The sequence below is a fragment of the Pelodiscus sinensis genome, chromosome 1, assembly GCF_052426305.1.
Source record: "Pelodiscus sinensis isolate ZL-2025 chromosome 1, ASM5242630v1, whole genome shotgun sequence".
Lineage (NCBI taxonomy): Eukaryota > Metazoa > Chordata > Testudines > Trionychidae > Pelodiscus > Pelodiscus sinensis.
The window spans coordinates 188,242,608-188,263,269 of NC_143052.1; the positions used below are offsets into that span (position 1 = coordinate 188,242,608).

General features: G+C 44.1%; 1 protein-coding gene across 2 annotated transcripts in view; it reads left to right on the forward strand.

Moving 5' to 3' along the window:
• The first annotated feature begins 1,748 nt into the window (after positions 1-1,748).
• The window catches only part of IL10RB (interleukin 10 receptor subunit beta), a 31,350-nt gene continuing 12,436 nt past the window's right edge, over positions 1,749-20,662 (forward strand). The window contains exons 1-5 of one of the 2 annotated variants that reach the window (XM_075910999.2): positions 1,749-1,995; positions 10,871-10,994; positions 12,781-12,935; positions 16,503-16,672; positions 19,472-19,622. In XM_075910999.2, coding sequence (XP_075767114.2) covers positions 1,947-1,995; positions 10,871-10,994; positions 12,781-12,935; positions 16,503-16,672; positions 19,472-19,622 — 649 coding nt within the window. In that variant the 5' untranslated portion in view covers positions 1,749-1,946. Of the gene's footprint in view, positions 1,996-10,870; positions 10,995-12,777; positions 12,936-16,502; positions 16,673-19,471; positions 19,623-20,662 lie in introns of both variants that reach the window. The other variant, XM_006126037.5, reaches the window with a different exon arrangement.

The window sequence follows — 20,662 nt, forward strand, 5'->3', positions numbered from 1 at the left end:
AGATTTGGAGATGGATGGCCAGGCATCTGAATGAATATTCATGATTGTGCTCTGGCCCTGAGCCATAATCTAAAGAAGCTGGCTTTCCATCATTGACCTGTCAGCTCTTCATTATTATCTACAACTGACCATTTAATTTAAACTGAATCATTTGCTGATGGCTCAAGGTTATTTCCTATGACCAGCTCTAGGAGATCCTCACTGCTAACAGAAGCCAAGTCTAAAACTGCATCACTTTGTTTGTTTAGGAACAATTTGGGGAAGAAAACTGTCATCTCTCACATGCAGGAATAAGGGGGGGGGGGAGGAGAGGCTGCCAGTATTAGTAGCATTTATTCTGCAATCAATATCCAGGAAGCTAATGTCTCCTATTATGACATAATTCCTGGTAATTTTTATTTGTATAATACTAAATAGATTACTATCAATATTTGTGGGTCTACAGAAGAACCCTAATATTATCCCAACAGAATCTCTTTTAAAATCCTTTCACAAAGTTACTGTGGCTCAGATTCACTCCTGTCCATACTATCACATTTCCATTAGGGATGTTAGATTGCATGTAATCCAATAACCCTGTAGCCAACAAATATTTTGTTGGTTACAGTTGCCTGATAAGCAGCTCTGCATTGAAAATAACCAAGGAGCCGGCGGGCAGGAAGGCTGGCTCATGCCAAGTCCTGGCAGCTACTCACACTGCAGCTATGCCTTAAAAGTACTTAAGGAGTCAGCAGGCAGGTACAGTATTTAAGTACTTTTAATGCAGAGCCGCAGCACGGGTAGCTGCTGAGACCTGGCATCAGCAAGGACTGAGATAGCCTGCGGGCCGACCCATTAAAAAAATTACTCGCAGAAGAGAGAGAGGGTTGTGTTTAGCTGGCAGCATTAATCCATAAACCTCATAAGTCCTACCTAGCCCTGCTTGGAGGACCCCCTGAAATCTGTCTGAAGCTCCTTAGGGAGCCTTGGATCTGCAGCCTGGTAGATAACCACTGCCTTACAGAGTCTGACCCTTTGGAAATAGCTACGAACATGATTGTTAAAACGGCAAGGAGTCCTGTGGCACCTTATAGACTAACCGAAGTGTTGGAGCATAAGCTTTCGTGGGCAAAGACCCACTTCGTCACATGCACTACCCCTCTGATGATTGTTAAAAGATACTTTTGTATATGTATGTGCACTAGGTAACATTGTCATTATAGTAAATATATAAGACTATTGTATATTTATAAAGAGGCTATTTCCCGTTGTATTAGCAACCAACCGCTTTTGCCCCGGCACGATTTGTTCCAGGAATGGATAACTGGAGGAAGGTATCGTTTCTCTTGGCTAGTTTCAAAGTGGTACAGAAACACTTCCGAGGGTGCACTACTGAACAGCGCCCTTTCCTTGTAAACTCCCGCCTTCCACCTTTGCTACAACACACGGTCGGACAAGAAGCCCGCCCCAGCACGACGGAGAACGGGCTCGTGGGTGCAAAACCACCGGAGAGCCAAAGCTTGATTCGCACCCCTCGGGTGATTTCAGCGCTGCCTTTCTTCCTCCCTCCCCAGCCCGTCAGTGGGTTTGGGTTTCTCCCCCGGGGCTGGGCGCTCGCCCCGCGTGGAGGTGGCACATGCTGGCACCAAGCGCCTCCGCTTCAGGAGCTCTCGCCTTGCCAAGCAGGCGCAGGGCTCCGCGCTGAGAGCCGGGCTGAGGCGTTTCCTTGTGGCGCGCTGCACCGGGGACAGAGTTCACCTGCGGGCGGGCAGGAAGGCGGAACAGGCCGGGCGGGGAAAAGTCCCACACGGGGAGGCCTCGCCCAGTACGGAGGCGGGAGCAGGCGCTGGCTAGGAAAGCGCCGAGTGCGGCGGCGAGCTAGCAGCCCCTCCGCTGGGCAGAGGCCAGCCAGGCGCTCCTGCCACCCCGGGCTACAGCCTGCGGGCAGCCAGGGGGAGCCCGAGGCCATGGCCCGGCTTTTCCAGGCGCTGGTGGCCGGCTGCTTTCTCTGCTCGGGTGAGTGCGCGGGCGCGCCTGGCCCTGCGGGGTAGGGAGGCGGAAAGTCGAAGGGGAAGCCGCTTGGCTGCTTCCCTGCGGGTCCGGGGCCACGGGAGCCGCGCTGGGTGGGCGCTTTGCCCTCGGGCCCTTTCCCGAGGGAGCCGCAGTGGCTCGGCAAGTGAACTAGCGCAGGCCCGGCGAGCCTCAGTCCTGGTGCTGGAGCCCCGGGCCCCGCCCCAAAGAGCTTCCAGCCCCAGCGCGGGGCCAGGGAGCGGCGGGCAGAGGTCCCCTGGGCGCAGCCGTGTGCCAGCAGCCGAAGCTTCGGCGCCTTGTCTGTAGGCAGCCCGCCCCCCCCCTCGGGGGAGGAGGGGACTGAGGGAGGATAAGTAGGTAGTTTTCAATCTCGGTGGGAACTTCGGTGCCATCCTGTCGTGTCTCACAAAACTCCCACTGAATTCAAGTAGTGTGGGGGGAAGGGACTTTACTTTTAAATGTCTGGCCAACACCGTTTCAGACTTTTCCACAGCTAAGAAAAACTTAAAAAACAAGCCATAGTCTTGCAGCACCTTAAAGACTACCAAAATATGTCGATGGGATCATAAGATTTCATGGGCACAACCTACTTTTCCAGATGCCAAGCCAAGCCCCCTGGGGATAAGCTCAAACCACTTGAGACTGGCTTGTTTTCTTCGGGCCTTCTTAGCTCCCAACAAAGGACCTGGTGTTGAAACAGATCCGTGGCACGCAGCAGTGACAGATGCCCCCACCCCCCAGTTTGCCTCCTGGCACTATGGCAATTGAGGAGGATTGGTTAGGTAGCTCTCCAAAGGGACTGATTATCAAATCATAGCAATATGTAGGGACTGGAAGGGGCCTCAACTAGTCCTCTAGTTCACTATTGTGGACTGGAAGCTAGGTAATAACTAGGCCATCCTTGACAGGTAAAACTTAAAAAACATCAGATAGTCTTGCAGCACCTTAGAGACCAACAAAAAATGTATATGGTGTCACACCACTATTTACTTTTTTAATTGATCTTTAAGGTGCTGCAAGACTATTTGATATTTTTAAAGTTTTTCCAGTTACAGACTAACTCAGCTACCCCTCTGAAATCTTTGACGGGTGTTTGTCTGACCTCTTCCTAAGAGATATTTTTAGGCAATTTATTCCAGAGATTAACCGGCCTGACAGGAAGTTGTTCCTAATGTTCAACCTAAACCTTCCTCTTGAAATTAGTGCTCCACTTAGGAAGGAACAATCAGTTCCATACATACAAGATGGGAAGCGACTGTCTAGGAAGGAGCATGGCGGAAAGGGATCTAGGAGTCATAGTGGACCACAAGTTGAATATGAGTCAACAGTGTGATGCTGTAGCAAAAAAAGCAAATATGATTCTAGGTTGTATCAACAGGTGTGTTGTAAGCATAACTCGTGAAGTCATTCTGCTGCTCTACTCTGCACTAGTTAGGCCTCAGCTGGAGTACTGTGTCCAGTTCTGGGCGCCACATTTCAAGAAAGATGTGGAGAAATTGGAACGGGTACAGAGAAGAGCGACAAGAATGATTAAAGGTTTAGAGAACATGACCTATGAAGCCAGGCTTCATGAACTGGGCTTGTTTAGTTTGGAAAAAAGAAGATTAAGGGGGGACATGATAGCGGTTTTCAAATATCTAAAAGGGTGTCACAAGGAGAAAGGAGAAAATTTGTTCCTCTTGGTTTCTGAGGACAGGACAAGGAGTAATGGGCTTAAAGTGCAGCAGGGGAGGTTTAGATTGGACATTAGGAAAATATTCCTAACTGTCAGGGTGGTCAAATATTGGAATAAATTGCCAAGGGAGGTGGTGGAATCTCCCTCTCTGGAGATATTTAAGAACAGGTTAGATAGACATCTGTCAGGGATGGTGTAGACGGAGCTTGGTCCTGCCTTGAGGGCAGGGGGCTGGACTCGATGACCTCTTGAGGTCCCTTCCAGTCCTATGATTCTATGATTCTATGAATTTAAGCTCATTACAATCATCAGAGGTTAAGGAGAACTGTTTTTCTTCCCAGGTACTGCAGAAGTTCCCTAAAAGTGTAGGGTAGGGGCACCTGTGCCAGAACCATGACCCAATCCCCATGCTACCTCTTCCTCCAAAGACCCTGCCCATTGAATGCTTCTCTCCACCTCTTCCTACCGCCTATTGTTTATCCTTACAGTTAGTAACGTGGGGAGGGCTAAAAGTTATGGGGCCCTGGCTCCCCAGACATGCTGTTCTGGGGGCCCCTGGCCTGTCATCTCTTGGAACAACCATTTATGTACTTGAAAGCTGTTACCATGTCCCCCCTTAGTCTTCTCTCCTCCAGACAAAAACCAGTTTTTTCAATGTTTCTTCATAAGTTATGTTTTCTAGACTTTCCATTATTTTTGTTGCTTTCCTCTGGACTTTCTGCTAATCTGAAATGGAGTGCCCAGAATAGGGATGTTAAAAATAATGTAATACGGTAACCATGTAATCATTAAATATCCTGTCAGTTACATGGTTAAGCATTACTTTTACATAGGGCATTAATGACTCTGCATTAGGTACTGAGAGGCTCCCGGTGTGCATCAGTTCCCTGCTGCCAGCAACGTTTTTTAAATGCAGAGCCATAGCTGGAGCAGCCTAGGAGCAGGGGTAGCAGACGGGACCTGGTGTGTGCGAGGATTGAGACTGCCAGCCAGCCAGCCAACCAGCTGGCCGGCTGGCTCCAAATTTACTTGCAGAACTGCAGCGGGGGTGGGGGACAGCGCAGTTAACTGATAACACTGATTACACTCTAACATCCCTAGCCCAGAACTGGACACACTACTCCAGCTGAGGCATTCTCAGCACTCAGTAGAATGGAAGAATTACTGTACTCATGTCTTGTTTACTCCTGCCATGCTCTCTTCTCAGTGCTACTAACTCAGTGCAGGCAATGTTTGGGGTGGGGCGGTCATCTGTGTTGTATACATTGTTATTGCAGGAATGTCAAGAGCTCAGTGAGCCTTGCAGTTAAGTGTATGGTGCTTTTATTGCTGACCTCCTCAGTACTTTGCTGAGTTGCTTGATTTTCTTGTCTTCCCAAAGGCCCAGGTCTGAGAAATCTCCATCTTTAAAATACTTGTACTGGGGCCAGTTGGCCAATTCAGAACTTTTTCTTTTTCAACATATCAATCTAGTATGTTTACTCTAGAGTTTAACTATTGCTGTGCTCTAAATAATCTTGTTTACATTAGGTATGATTAGGGAGAGAGTCTTTGGCTGATCTTTGGTATTAATTAAATATTGAATCAAATTTTCCCCTCAGTTTTATTGGTATAATTCTATTGAAATCAAAAGACATAGGAACAAGGAGAATTTGACCATCCACATGTAAGGGCATCCATCAGCCAAAGAGCATATGATTTGTGTAGAGGGAGTATGCCTGTGTAACTGAAACATTCCAGATCCCATGCAGCAATTGAAGAAATAGCAATAAGAAGAAAGTACTGAAGCTGATATTTATATTTTAAATGAAAATTAAATAATAAACATTTTAAAACATTTATACTAGGGCCAAATAGAGCATCTGCAGTTTGCAACAGCTGAGACTCTGGGCCTGTGCTCAATAGCAAAAGACTCTTACAAAGTCTTAAAAGTGACCTGAAAAAGAATTTATTTTTATATGGATCTGAATCTGAAATAAGAGGCTAGTTTAGGAGGACCATTTTATTTTACTAATAAAATAAAGTGTTATTGGTTTGTTTCTACGTTGCAAATAACAAAGCTCAAGTTTTGCATTTTATGGTTTTGCTAGAAGACTTTTTGTGAAGATGCTTATTGTGAGCTCCTCCCCTCCCCCCTTAGTTAAAGTTGTGGAGTGCTGAAATTTTAACAAAGGGTTCATTGGATAGGGCAGTCAAATAGATGATATACAAAAATAAAAGTTCAAATAGTCTAAAATCCCTGCGCTTCTGAATTGCAGAGTGCTGAGATTCTTGCCTCCTTTGATGTCATTACTTAACTAGTTCTCCAGTCAGATAGACAAGATCTGATATTTGGGAGAGGTGGGAAAAGCACCAAGCAGAACTTTTAAAACAAACATCTTTCACACTTCTTTATACATCATATAAAAATGAAAAGCAGCACAATTCTACTTCTGCTTCCAGGTCATTTTTATTTATGTCATGTTGAAATTGTGTGTGGGAGTTGTTAGCGCCTTTGGAGAAAATGATGTACAACGGAAGTTTCTGCAGCCAGCCAGAAGGCTGCTTTGCCAAAACAATGACATTGGATATTGTCTTTACAGGTCAATTTCCTTGTGTAGTGGGTATCTGAGAAAATAAACATTTATTTGCATTCTTGGGAGGGCAGGGATGGAGTGGGGGCAAAGAGGTGATGGTGTTATCTGCATAAACGAAGCATACGAGATCTTTTATAGGGGAAAAGGCAGTATGCCACATTTATTGAGAATACAATGGGTGCATATGCTTTTCAGTCATTCACACACACGCAGTCTTGCCAGACGATGTTATAGTTACCAGTCCAGAGTCTGTATCAATCTAGTGGCCAGCTAAATCGAACACAGAGAGGGAGCAGGGCTCTGTCGGTCGATCAATCTGATGCTCCTGGATTTGTTGGCAAGATGAACCCAAAGTTCCATAGCAAAGCACCCTGCTTTTATCATCTTTTTCTCTGTTGAAATCAATGTATTCCGCTGTGTCATTATGTGACTGGAGTGTTACCTTGTTGATGTCAGTCGTTCCCAAACATCTCTTGAAGGCTCATCCTGTCCTGGATTGTTAATCAGTTGTTTTTAGGGATGCCTGCCCTTTACCTTTAAAGCCGTCAATTCTGCCAATCTGATCCATTCTTGACCGTGGGTACGCATTGATGGTTTCCCTGCTTTTTGCAGTCTGTCTTTTACAGTTTGCCTTCACCTGCATTGCCCCTTTTCTCTTGACCATCTGGCTCTAATGATGACCTTCACACGTTATCTCATTCACACAGTCTTTCACAAAATCCTTCAAAAGTAAACAAAACTGTTTTATATTAATCAAAATCAAAACAATTCACTTTGAAGGCCTGGGCCTTCAATATTTCTAATCTCTTAAACATAGACACAATATGAGATCCTGTCTCTTTACTTACTAAAACTTTAGAACAAGGAAATATAGGAGATATATACTTTATTAAGGATTTTGACTTACTACAATCTTAAATATGATTATATGTTACCTTACATTACTAAACCTAAAATACCAATATAAAAAAGAAGAAATGGCTTTCAATCCTAACAGTGGGTGAGGGCGTGGTGGGCAAGAGGTTGTTTACATGGGCTGTAGGGTTCAGAGGTTAAAGGGTCAAAGAACATGGGATACAGGAATGGGGGATCAGAGGGTGTTAGGCACTGGGGAGCAAGGGGATGGGTTGGGACTAGGCGGATGGCAACATTTTATTTGCATGTTTGGATATTCATTATTTGCATAATGAATATGCAAATAAAATGTTGCCAGTCCCTGGCATAAAAAAGGTTGGGAACCACTGTTATATAGAGCATTTGTTTGTTCATTCCTCCCTATTTCCAGTGAGTGAACATATTATCTCCTTAGCGCTGCTGATCTGGAATACAAACAGTTTAGAACACTGACCAGTAGCTTCAGCTTGAGCTACAAATTGTCATAGCAATATTGTTCAGAGGTGTGAAAATTCACACTGTGACCAGCATAGTTTTATTGAGTAAACCCTCACTATAGACAGAGCTATGTTAGGGGAAGGCTCCTTCCAGCAACACATCTAGGCTACATATATACTGCAGGCTTCTTGCGCAAGAACTCTTTTGCCCAAGAGTTCTTGTGCAAAAGGTCTTGCGTGAGAGCACGCCCATGCTGCTATGTACTTTTGCGCAAGGGATGTGCTTTTCTGAGGAAGTGGGTCTGGCCCACGAAAGCTCATCATCTAATAAACCATCTTGTTAGTCTTTAAAGTGCTACACAGTCCTGTATTTTGCTCCATGACACTGTGGACGCTCTCTTGCACAAAAAAGCTCTGAGGCCATTTTAGTTGTAGGGGTTTCAAGAAACCCCTGTTCCTATCCAAACTGCCTTTTTGCGCAAGAGGGCTTATTCCTCGTGGGGAGAGGAATAACTCTTGTGCATGAAGCCTTCTGTTCCAATGCCTTACTGTAAATTTACATGCGCAAGAACACGCGTTCAATGTAGACGCTCCACAAGTTTTTGCACAAGAATGGCTGTTCTTGCGCAAGAAGCCTGCAGTGTAGACGTAGCCCTAGTGTCTTCTAAGAAGTGGTGTTCCTACACTAACCGAAGAACTTCTGTTGGTGTAGACTGCATCTGCAATATGGATCTACACTAGTATATCATTGCCAGTATAGTCTCCGTAGTGTAAACATATCTTCAGCATGTAGTAGATCCGGAAGAATCTTGATGATCACAGATGAAATCTGGTTTCCATTGAGGTTGCTGGGACTTCTCCATTTACTTTAATTAGGCCAGGATTTCACCCAAGTTCATTTGGCACGATGGAAAGTGAAATGCCAGAATGTCTTTAAATCAAAAATTCTAGGTCCAATTTATGTACACAAGTGACTGACGTTTTCTTCTAATTTAGTAGATCTCACTGAAATTTTATGGGTTCAGAAAGAGGTCATAATTGAGAAAGTAAACTCTATATTTGAAGTGGAGTTCCTGTTTTCAGATTTATTCTCTGTCTTGTGCAGGTGCATGGAGAGTACTTTTCACATATTAGTTTCATGCATCTTTTACATAACAAATACTCACATAAAACTACTAATTAGTCTTTTTTCTTAAAGAGAATGAACATTATTTGATTTCTCTCCTGTGGCTTAAAATGAAATTGGATCTATCAAAGTAGTTCATTATGTCATTCAGATGTAACATGAAACGTGATGTTTTCTGTTTTTAGTTTGCAGTGGCTAATAAATTTAGAAATTAACAATAACAAAAAAAGAATTCTAAAGAAACTAGGGAGCTGTGCTCCCTGCTGGCTGCGCTCGCCAACCCCCCTCTCACAGGGGGTAGGCAACCCCCTGCTCTTCCGCCAGCCACCAGGGAAGGCCAGGCACGCCAGCCCGGGTCCCCTTTCTTCTTCCTCCCCCCTGGACAACCCAGACCCCTTCTCCCTTTCCTCTACCCTCCTGCGAGCCCGGGTACCTTCTCTCTCCCCTCCCTTCTGCAAGCCCAGGCCCCCCTTCTCCCTTGCCCTGTTGCACCTTCTCTCTCCTCTCCCCCACCCCATCAGCCAGAATCCCTTCTCCCCCACCAGCCCAAGCCCCCTTCTCCCCTCCAAACCTATTCCCCCCTCTGGCCAGGCCTGGCCTTCTCACCCCCAATCACTGGGCAGTTGGGTCAGGCCAAAGCCTCACATGGACAGGAATGGCTCTTTCTCCCCTAGCCTCTGAGCACAGGGGAGAGGAGAGTGGGTAGGCCCCATGGCTTCTGGCTCCCATGCGGACAAGTGAGGGCGGAGGGATGGGCTGAGGGCAGAGGGAGAAGCTGCAGGATGCAAAGTGACGCAAGAAAAGTGTTCTTTAATATAGAAAAAGCTTCAGAGGAGTAGCTAAGTTAGTCTGTAACAGGAAAAACTTAAAAAACAACAAATAGTCTAGTAGCACTTTGCAGACTAACAAAACATGTACAGTAAAACTCCATTGGTCCAGCATCCAGTGCTCCGGCACTCCTGATGGTCCAGCACCATTGGGAACCCGGAAGTGCTCCGGGCAGCCAGACAATTGGAGCTGCTCTGCGCCCGGCTTCCCGATTCAGCCGCTGCTGTAACTGACCAGCAGCTGAATCAGAGAAGCAGGGGACAGAGTAGATGGGGTGCTGCTGGGTTGGTCCCGTAGCGCTGCCCTTCAGGGCTGCGGGCAACCAGGCAGCAACCTAGCTGCTCTTGGGGACACCTGGGGCAGAGCAGCGGCGCTACAGGACCAACCCAGCAGCACCCCAGCTGCTTTGCCCCAGGCGTCCCCAATTCAGCCGCTGCTGAAACTGATCAGCGGCTGACTCCAGGAAGCCCAGGACAGAGCTGCTCTTGGGGACACCTACGACAGAACAGCTGGGGTGCTGCCGGGTTGGTCCCGTAGCGCTGCCCCACGGCGCTGCGGGACCAACCCTGCAGCATCCCAAATGCTCTGTTCTAGGCATCCCCAAGAGCAGCTGGGGTGCTGCCAGGTTGGTCTCGCAGAGCTGAGGGGCGACGCTACCAGACCAACCCGACAGCACCCCAGCTGCTCTGCCGCAGGCATCCCCGATTCAGCCGCTGCTGAAACTGACCAGCAGCGGCTGAATCGGGGATGCCTGGGGCAGAGCCGGACTATCAGAAGGGGGGGCTATGGGGTGGCATCCCTTCACCCCAGACCCCTCATAGCCCCCCTTCCGATAGTCCGGCATATTTGATAATCCGGCACCCCTGGGTCCTAAAGGTGCCAGATTATCTGAAGTTTACTATAAACGGTATCACGAGCTTTTATGGATGCAACCCACTTCTTCAGATGGGTTGCGCCCACAAAAGCTCATGATAACATCTACATGTTTTGTTAGTCTTTAAGGTGCTACTAGACTATTTGTTGTTTTTTAAGTTTTTCCTTTAATATATAGACAGACAACTGAAGCACAGCTAAAAGAACAATTGAAGCACAGCAGTAAGAGCTGTGCTTTGTAGCTGGCTTGGCTGGTATAATTTCTGACTTGTCTGTAAGGAATCAAAATTATTTTAATAACCCAATACTCTTGGAATCTTCTAATTAACAGTACAGTATTAAGTATATTCCAGCAATACTTTTAGTTTCTTTTCCAGTTTTCAAAAAGGGTTATTTTTTTTACTTCAGTCATTGGAAGAATACTTACTATACTGGTTTGTTTGTTTTTCAGCATTTGGAATAGTGCCAGAACCAAAAAATGTAAGAATTAATTCAGTTAATTTGAATCACATTCTACAATGGGATCCGCCTACTTTTCACAAAGAAAATATTACTTATACAGCCCAGTATATAAGGTAGGTCTGGGATTCATGTATTTACCTTTGCAAGATGTCATAGATAATACTATTGTTTTCTTGTGATTTTTTTTTCCATAAACGTGGATTGTCCCTTTCTTTTGCCTTATATCCATGAAACACCTTCTCCTAAGCTAGATACCTAGTAGAGGGCATGCTTTATAGTTTTTAATATTCATTAGTTTGTCACATACTCATCTGGAGTGAGAAACAATGTAATGTTAATGCACATTCTTTCTCCCAGGGAAACTACTACATCAGCAGGCACAGCACTAATGCATTTTCCCACATTTTCCAATTTCTCATGCTGGCAACAGGTCCCACTTTTACTCCCTGCACAATCGTTTGAGAGAACGTTCTACAGAAATGGCAGGTGAAGAGCTACAAGAATGTTCCTGCTGCCTCTGTGCTCAAAAGCAGAGATTCTCAGGAGTTTACTCTGAGGCCTCATTTTGTCAAGAATTTTTCTCATTTTTTCTCTCCAGATTTCTGGGAGGAGAAGGGTTTTGTGGGGATCACTCTAAAGAAGGCTGAGGACATGTGTAGAAGGGTGAAAAGTAGGGTTCCCAGGTGTCCAGTTTTCTACTGGACAGTCCAGTATTTGCACCGTCTGTAGAAAAATTCAGAAAATACCGGACATGTGCAATGTCTGGTATTTTGTGAATTCCCGTCTGGGTGCCGGACGGAAGCCTGGCAGGGGCAGGGGAGCAACTGGGAGGTGAAGCGCAATTAGCTTTGGGAGCCCTGTGGTCACGCGCAAAAGCCGGGTGGGGCGGGGCGAGGCAGGGGCCAGGACTCCCAGCCACCCTCCCCCGCCCAGCTTTTGCACGGGACCAGAGGCTCCCAGCGCCAATCACAGCCCCGCCTCCCAGATGGGAGCCTCTGGCTGCAAGCAGAAGCTGGGTGAGGGGAGGGGCTCCCAACCCTGCCCCCGCCCCCGCCCAGCTTCTGCTGGCAAGTAGAGGGAGCGCCTGCCGGGACTCCGGCTGCGGCCAGTGGCTGCACCCCCCCCCCTTGCCAGGTCTGCTTCCCGCCTCCCCCTCCTCCCCTCCAGCACCACGGCCCCCAATCCTCCCCTCCAGCTCTGCTTCCCACCCTCTCTTCCTGCCAGCCAGCCCCGCCACCCCCGGACACCCTCCCCTGCCAGCTCTTCTTCCCGCCCCCCTTCCTCCGGGCCCCCCATCCTGCTCTCCAGCCCCACAGCCCCTGATCCCCCCCCCAGCTCTGCTTCCCGCCCCCTCTTCCTGCCGGCCAGCCCCGCAGCCCCTGAACACCCCCCAACCCCGCCAGCTCTGCTTCCTGCCCCCCTCCCGGCCAGCCCCGCCTCCCTCCCAGCCGGTCCTTCCCTTCCTCCCCCCGGACAAGCGTGTCTGGTTTTTTAGCGGGATCTACCTGGCAACCCTAGTGAAAAGTAGACTGAAAATTCAGGCATATTTGAACTTGATTGTGGTATCAGGCACAGAATTTGCATGTGCCAGGTCAAAGAGCAGCTGTGTACTTTTTTCTGAATGATCACCTTAATCTCTATCTTTATCATAAAGTAATAACCTAATAGATAGATGTTACAAATGTTTAATACCTATGTATATGTGATAGATGTAGATGTATCAGTGTAGATATATCAGTGTTCTTATTTTTTTCAGCTAATAGTTTTTGCCTGAGTGGTAATTAGTAATGTCAATATATAGTAAGTGTGTACTGCCACTTACCTGCTTCTCAGAAATGAAGGATATTTTCTTGTTCCGAATATGACTTGGATACAATTCTTTTGCCTCCTCTACAGCAGTGTTTTGAAGAAGAATGAGTGCGTGAGCATTGTTAACACCCACTGTGACTTCTCTTCTCTTCCTGATTATGGCAACTACACCTTGCGAGTCAGAGCTGAGTCAGAGAATGAAGAGTCAAATTGGGTGAACATCATCTTTAAGCCAATTGATGACAGTAAGGCTTCCTCCTAACAGGCAGCTTTTGACCACTAATAGTGAACTGTTAAGGACATAAAATTGCAATTAATCTGAATATGAAGAGATCTTAAAATACAGATTGTTCTAAATTTACAAATCATTTTAAGTAAAGCATGAAATATCCAAGTGCTATTTAGTATATAGGTTGAACCAGGGCCGGATTAAGATCTTTGTAGACCCTAGGCATTCTCCTAATCATAGGCCTTTAAATTAGATTACATATAAATATATAAGGGAGAAATGCTCTATCACCTACATCGCCTAATATCGCCCACTTTAATTTTCGCTTTTGAAAATGGTACACTGTGTGCGCAATTCATGGTACTTCATGCTAAAATAACAGCCATTTTGATGTATATTACAATTAGGGTTGCCAGATGGTTTAACAAAAAATACCGAACACCCCCTCTCCCCTACGCCCCCCAAAAAAAACACAGAGAAAAAATTCTGTTGAGGGAAAAAAAGGGAGGGGCCAAAGTTGTTAAGCAAAAACAACAAAAAAAGGTGCTGTGCCTTTAATGGTCCTGCACTCCTCACTCCCCTGCCCCCGCCAGACGCGGCAGAGGACATTTGTCCCCGATGGGCTTCCGTCCGAGGGAAACAGGAAATACAGGACATTTCACTTAACGGACAGTCTGAGCAAAAATCGGACACCTGGCAACCCTAATTCAATTAGATTTAGGATGTACCTGATGGTTAATCAGCTGATAAGGGCAAGTAATGGGATGTTGCTGCTATGACTATATCATTTGATTTAGCAGTTTTCTTACTTTCGAGTCCATTAAGATTTTTTTAAGGCCCTAAACTTATTTTAGTCCCTAGGCACTGTGTCTATTGTGCCTAATGGATAATATGGCCGTGGGTTGAAGCTCTCTAATCCAGCACTCTCGGGACCTGACTGGTGCCGAATTTGCCAGACCATGGGAGGTCAATATTGTCTAGCAGCATTACTACCACTTCCACAGCTTATTGGTCTCTTAACAGACATGTTGGGGTAAATTAGAGCTAAATAACAGCACAGAACACTGAGAGCCAGGGCTGGTGGCTTTAAGCAAACTTTATGGGACTGTGGGAAACTTGTTCATATATCATGGGTATGCCATACGACTAACTAAAATTATGCCGGACCACAGATGGTGCTAGACTAGAGATAGTCAACCTGTACTTTTTGGAAGAGTGGAGTTGTGCTCAGAAATACTCTTCAAGGAATTCTGCACCAAAATTTTTTGCACACTATATTTTCAAATTCAGCACAATTTTATAAGTTTTACTTGTCAAAATAACAGAATATGATCACACCCGTTTCAATTATTTTTGGTCATTTATTTCAAAATACCTGTCAACAAGTCTGTTCGTAAAAATACCGACAAGAAAAAAGAATCAGGATATGTTTTTTGACAAATAGATTCCTTACTAATCATGTTAATACTGAATTCTGATAATTCATTCGAAATAAAATACAGACCCTTCAGAAGCAGTGCAAATGCTTGGTGAAGTCAGTGGTAATAGAGGAACTGAGAGAGAGGGAAATAATTGCTGGGAAGGAGCCTGGATATGAACTTGGAGGGTTTTTGTGTATGGGTGGGAAAAGTATGGAATAGGGTTGGGACTTTTGGTGGGGGGGGGGGGGGAGTCTAGACGTAGCTCTCGTGAACATCCACATTAGAGATCAAAAGCATTAACAGGTCAGAGTTCTCTAAAGTATTGCATTAAAAAAGGGTTTTGATTCATGTTTGAAGAGTTAACTTCTAAGGAACTCTGACCTTCAAAAGCCATTGTATAATTGGACTGAGTCATCCATGCATAAAACTAATTGAGAAAAGACTTGGCAGCACTGGTGCAATCTGCAATATAGATAGGACTCTTAATCAGTGTGCCATTTTTTACTACAGTATTTTTAATCCTGCTCATTGCAGTTACACATCTGATTCCTGGCTATGCCACAGTTTCCACCAGCATGACCACCAACAGAGTTGGAGCTGTTGGAAAATTACAGACCCCAATACAGTATGTAGGTTCAGCCTAGGAACAGCTGAGTTACCAATGGGAATTTTTTTTCACAACTTTAAACCAGTTTAAAACCAACTGGAATTACCATGGAGGCAAGGCCACCACAGCCGGAATTGTTTTTACAACTACAATACAGGCAGTCCCCGGGTTACGTACAAGATAGGGACTGTAGGTTTGTTCTTAAGTTGAATTTGTATGTAAGTCGGAACTGGTACATATTGTAGGGGAAACTCTAGCCAAACATTTCTCCAGAGCTCAGTTTTATTCTCCCACACCTCACTTCCCTCAGTCCTTTATTCTCAAGTGAGGTGTCTGCTGAGAAAAGCCGCTCCGCGTCTCCTTGGTCTGCTGGGGGTGGCGCTAGCTTCAAGTCTCCCTGGTCTGCTGGGAAAAAGCAGCTAGTGCGGGGTTGTCTCACCCCGTTTGTAAGTAGGGATCCTATGTAAGTCGGATCCATGTAACCCGGGAACTGCCTGTAGTGTGAATTTCTGAAAAAATTATAGCCTTGTGTACATTGAGCTATTTCTTAAAATATCTCACTGATGCCTTGGGGTAACATTACCACTGATAGCAATGTTTGGAATACAAGTGTAGACTGACCATCAGCATTTTTACGATCTGAGCACAGGGTTAGATGAGAAGGTGGTTAAAGTACTTCTCACTGGTTTACACTAGCATTCCCATTAGTGCTAGCACTTATACAGTGGTACAGCTGGAACACTAGGAGACTTTATGAAACAATTCATTGTAGATACAACCTAAGTGAGGAATAAAATGCTCACTAAAATAAGTTATTTAGCGGAACAAAAATTTAATAAACTAGCTAGTTTCAAAAGATAAAAATATATCCTGTGATGTAAAAAATTAATAAACGCAGAAGCAACTCAAGAGCTGCAGTTTCTCAAATAAAAACAAGGAGTCCAATGCACTTTAAAGTCTAACACATTTATTAGGGCATTAGCTTTTGTGAGTTGCAGCTCACTTCATCAGATGCATGAAGTGAAAGATTGTGATGGCATGGATATATACGTAAATATAGAGATGGGAACGATACAACTGTCTTAATGAGGCTCATTATCATAAAACACTTTACCTGAAAGTTTCCTCGGTGACATCTGACATCACATGGGGAAACACAAGCAATAAGATGCCCCGGGAGCAGGTTCCATAGTATTCTTATCTCTGCCATTAGTGAAAGCATCTTGAAGGACAGAACTGAAAGAAGAATTGGGCTGTGCCCACAAAAGCTCATGACACCATCTACGTATTTTGTTAATCTATAAAGTGCTACCAGACCTTTTGTTGCTTTTTAAGTTTAGAACTGAGAATGGCAGACAGCAAAAGTGTAAAGACAAAGTCACTTTATGACACATCTGTGACTAAAGAATTTATTTACCCTTGATTCTTTGAGGTTAAAGAGTTTTCTTCAAGGTAATGATAGTGATAAGGCATAGTGCTGTATACCATATAAAAATAACTGTCTGAGAAGAGATTGTATTTTTGTGATTTTTTTTTCTGATCTCTTTTCATTTAGCTGTCATTGGACCACCTGAAGTAAAAGTGAAATCTGAATCTGGATCTTTGTATTTAGATTTCACAGGCCCTTTTGCTATACGTGACTTGCACAAGTGGCCTTTAAAAGAATTTTATGGCAACTCTTGGGTTTACAGGGTGCTATACTGGAAAAAAAGCAATAGCAAAGAGGTAACTTTTGTTCAATTGACTCTCTTTTGTGACTCTGATTTACAACTGCAGCTTTAAATGGGCATTTCTAGGTGTATGACTGTATAATGTTTTGAGGCATAACTGCTGAAGCAAAAACAAGATCTCTGAAAATTAGTGATATTAGGAATTTATAATTATCACAATTTGCTTCAATAGCAAACTGTCAGAGGGAATTAGTAACTACCTACTAAATGGGCATAAACTATCATTCAATAGTTAGAAATAGTTATTAAATTATGAGCCTTTATCACCTTTATGCATCAATGTTTTTATTTTTTTAGTGGCATATGCTACAGTCATCACCACAGTACCCATGCATACTACACAAAAAAATCAACTTAGAAATGCTATAGGGGTAAAAATAACTAGAGGTATAATGAATAGCTGATCTGCAACCAGTTATATGTGATTCAAGCAGTTTTGCTAGAATGATCTATTTTACAGTACTGGTTTGAAAAACGCTGGATTTTGGATTCTTAACATGGCTGCTACCATCCTCTCCCGGGGTGGGCATGTCCCACACACTTCACTGTACTCTATGCATATGATAAAACAAAAATAATAGATTAATTATGGAGTGATAGAATGTTGTATTTGATCCAAGAAAGATATAATTTTCTATCGATCTCCATGGAAATATACTAGATCTCTGTGCAACACAGGACATTTTTATACATGAACACTTTGGTGCCTAGATATTAGTCTGATTCATATTAGGTATCCTTCAAAATTCCCAGTCTAGTATTTAGTATCCAGAGGCAGAAATAAAGGAATCTTCTCATCTCTAACAACTTTTTAGCCTTAGCTCAGGAATAATGTAGGAGAGAGGAGGGAAGAGAGAATTATTCTGAAGGGTAAGTCAGTGAGTCCATCCATACCTGGCAGTGCCAGATTTATACACAAGTTAAGTAAGGTACATTTTAGGGCCTCAGATTTTGAGGGACCTCTAAATACAAAAAAAATTACTAATTTTTAGTTGCCTATGTACATCCTCACCTATGCACAGGTATATAGGCAATTCTATTTTCATTGTCCTTTCTATTAGTATAATACATATCTTTTGGTAATGCTGTGGGGCTTCTTAAACTTGATATACAGGCAGTCCCCGGGTTACATGGATCCGACTTACATCGGATCCCTACTTACAAACGGGGTGAGGCAACCCCGCACTAGCTGCTTCCTCCCAGCAGACCAGGGAGATGCGAAGCTAGCGCCCCCCCCCCCCCCCCCCCCGCAGCAGACCAGGGAGACGCGGAGTGGTTTTTCTCAGGAGACACCTCAGCTTGAGAATAAAGGACTGAGGGAAGTGAGGTGTGGGAGAATAAAACTGAGCTCTGGAGAAATGTTTGGCTAGAGTTTCCCCTACAATATGTACCAGTTCCGACTTACATACAAATTCAACTTAAGAACAAACCTACAGTCCCTATCTTGTACATAACCTGGGGACTGCCTGTAGCTGAGCTTCAGCATGTCTTAATCTGGCCCTGATACCTGGTCAAGCTGCCAATTGGTCAAGTTGCCAAAGGAAGCAAGTTACTCAAAAGGAGATGTCACCGAGAATATTCAGGTTTCCGCACTCGAGTAAGAACCTGGGAGATTACCTCAGTGATTAAAGAAGACTCTAAGAAGTGCCAGACAATTTCATTCGATCTTTTAAAAAAATTAGTACTTGGATAGATTGTTATTCCCCCACAGCAATGAAATCTTCTAAGCTAACCAGCAGAAAAGTGTCCTAGTTTACTGTAAGCCAAGTCAGTAAATAACAGCACTTTTAGCTAGTGTCACCTAGTGTAAAGTTGCATAGGCATAGAGACCATCTTTTTTGGTAGCCATCTCCTTAACCACATACAGATTTCTACTCTTAAGACTAATACCATTAAACACACCCAGAAGAAAATAAAAAGTCAGTGCTGTGTACAGTCACACACAAAATACTTTTACATTGACCAGCTGTTTTAAGCAGGCAGCATGCCATATTCTACATTAGCAAATGTTTGAGTAGTTTTCCTATGTAACCCTAAACAGAGTGTGTTGCGTGAATATTTGCTTGGTTTTGTTAGCTGCTAGATTTTTTTTAAATAATGCTACTTAGAATTCTGTGCACACTTATATAATAGCTTTAGAGTCACTCTTCTGCTAGAACGTGTCTCTTGGAAAATTCTTTTATGGCATAGTGGAAGGAAAATTCCTGTAAATTCCTGTAAATCTGATCATAAGAAATTTAAAGCCCACCTATTGTCATTCAGTGAACCAGTTTAAGAGCTAGGATTTCAACCCTGTTATAGCTCTTGTTTTGTAAGGTGATTATTTTTCACCATCAATAACATGTTTTAGAATAGAAAAAGGATTTTGAAGACCGCTGATTAATTTTAATATTTGCAGTGTCCTTTTTAGGCAATTCTTAAAAGGAAATTTTTCTTTGATTATTGTTGAGTAAGTAATATGGAAACTACAAAATCTGTTTTAACTGCTGATATTTTAAAGTTTCAGAGGGGTAGCTATGTTAGTCTGTTTCAGCAAAAATAATGAGGACCCCGTGGCACCTTAAAGACTAACACATTTTATTAGTCTTTCAAGTGCCACAGGACTCCTTGTTGCTATTGATATTTTAAACTTTTGTTTTTTCTGGAACTAGATATAGTATAAACCCAATCCATAGTGCAGCTATGAATGCAAAGACTACTAAATTGAGTTGTAATTAGAAACTAGTACTATAGTTTGTCAATTAATTGGAACTTGAATTTGTCTTTGAATTTTCTGTATTTTTCTTTCATATAGGTTATAATCAGAGATGCTAACTATAACTCAGAAATATTATCTGATTTGGACTCTTGGACAATATATTGTCTTCAAGTTCAAGTAGTTGTTCCTGAATTGAACAAAAGAGGGGAACCGAGTGAAGAAATCTGTGATACGACAACTGACAATGGTATCGCTAATGCAGCAGTACATTATAAACATCCTGATTAATTAAGAAACACTGTAAGATGCTTATTCATTGTTTATAAAAGAAACAGAAACATACATGTAAACCTTCAGAAATTATTTGGAACTTCTGTATTCATTGTGATATCCAAGCATATCTCTGATTTGCAAAAAAAATGTAAACCTTTAATTTAGTCTCTTTTATAGCTAAAAATAATAAGATACACAGCAGATAAAATTTACTGTAGTGAAGAAGGCCCAAAATGTACTGTAGTGCAGTGGGCCTCCATGAGACACATGCCCCCTTTAAGTCCTCAAAGCAAGTAATTTAAGTAGTGCATTGGCTTTATTGGCCCCTCTGCATAAACATCATTTATCCATAAACGGGTGAAAGTAACGTACATTTCATACAGGTACTGTTATTGTCTCCGCGAGAGGGGGAGTTTGGAGCTGCAATATGACAGTGTCTATAAATATAAGTGTGGTGTGGAATGCGGGGGGCTCAAGGCACGGGTTGGGGTGGGGGTGGGTGTCGGGGGGAGTCAGGGCAGAGGGTGGGAGTGTGGGGGGATGCAGGAATCAGGGCAGGGGGCTCAGGGCGTGGGGGGCTATGGCAGGGGGTTGGGTGTGGAGGGGAGTGCCGGAAGGCAAGAGCGCCTATTTGGGAGGTCAGTGAGACTGAATCCCCTTACCCAGTTTCTACTGATGCTGCTTGTTTCTTGATCTTCCCCTTCTTTCCTCTAGCTCCTTCACAGTGATAGCTCATTGTGTGGGTCATTCACTCCTCTGTCCCCTCCCTGCACCAGCCAGGAGAGAGAGGAAGAGGAACACAGGGACACTGTGAGCTTTCCTCTCACTCCCTGACAGTGTCAGAAGGGGAACAGCAAGTAAAAACAGCGTTGGTAGGAATGAGGAGCTTCAGTCCCTCCAGCCTTTCCTAAAGGGCAACTTGGGTGGAGGATTTAGGACTAGGACAGTCCCAGATGGATTTGGGGAATGCTCCCTGCAAACCCTTTGCACCTGCCTGCTGCTTAGCACAGCAGC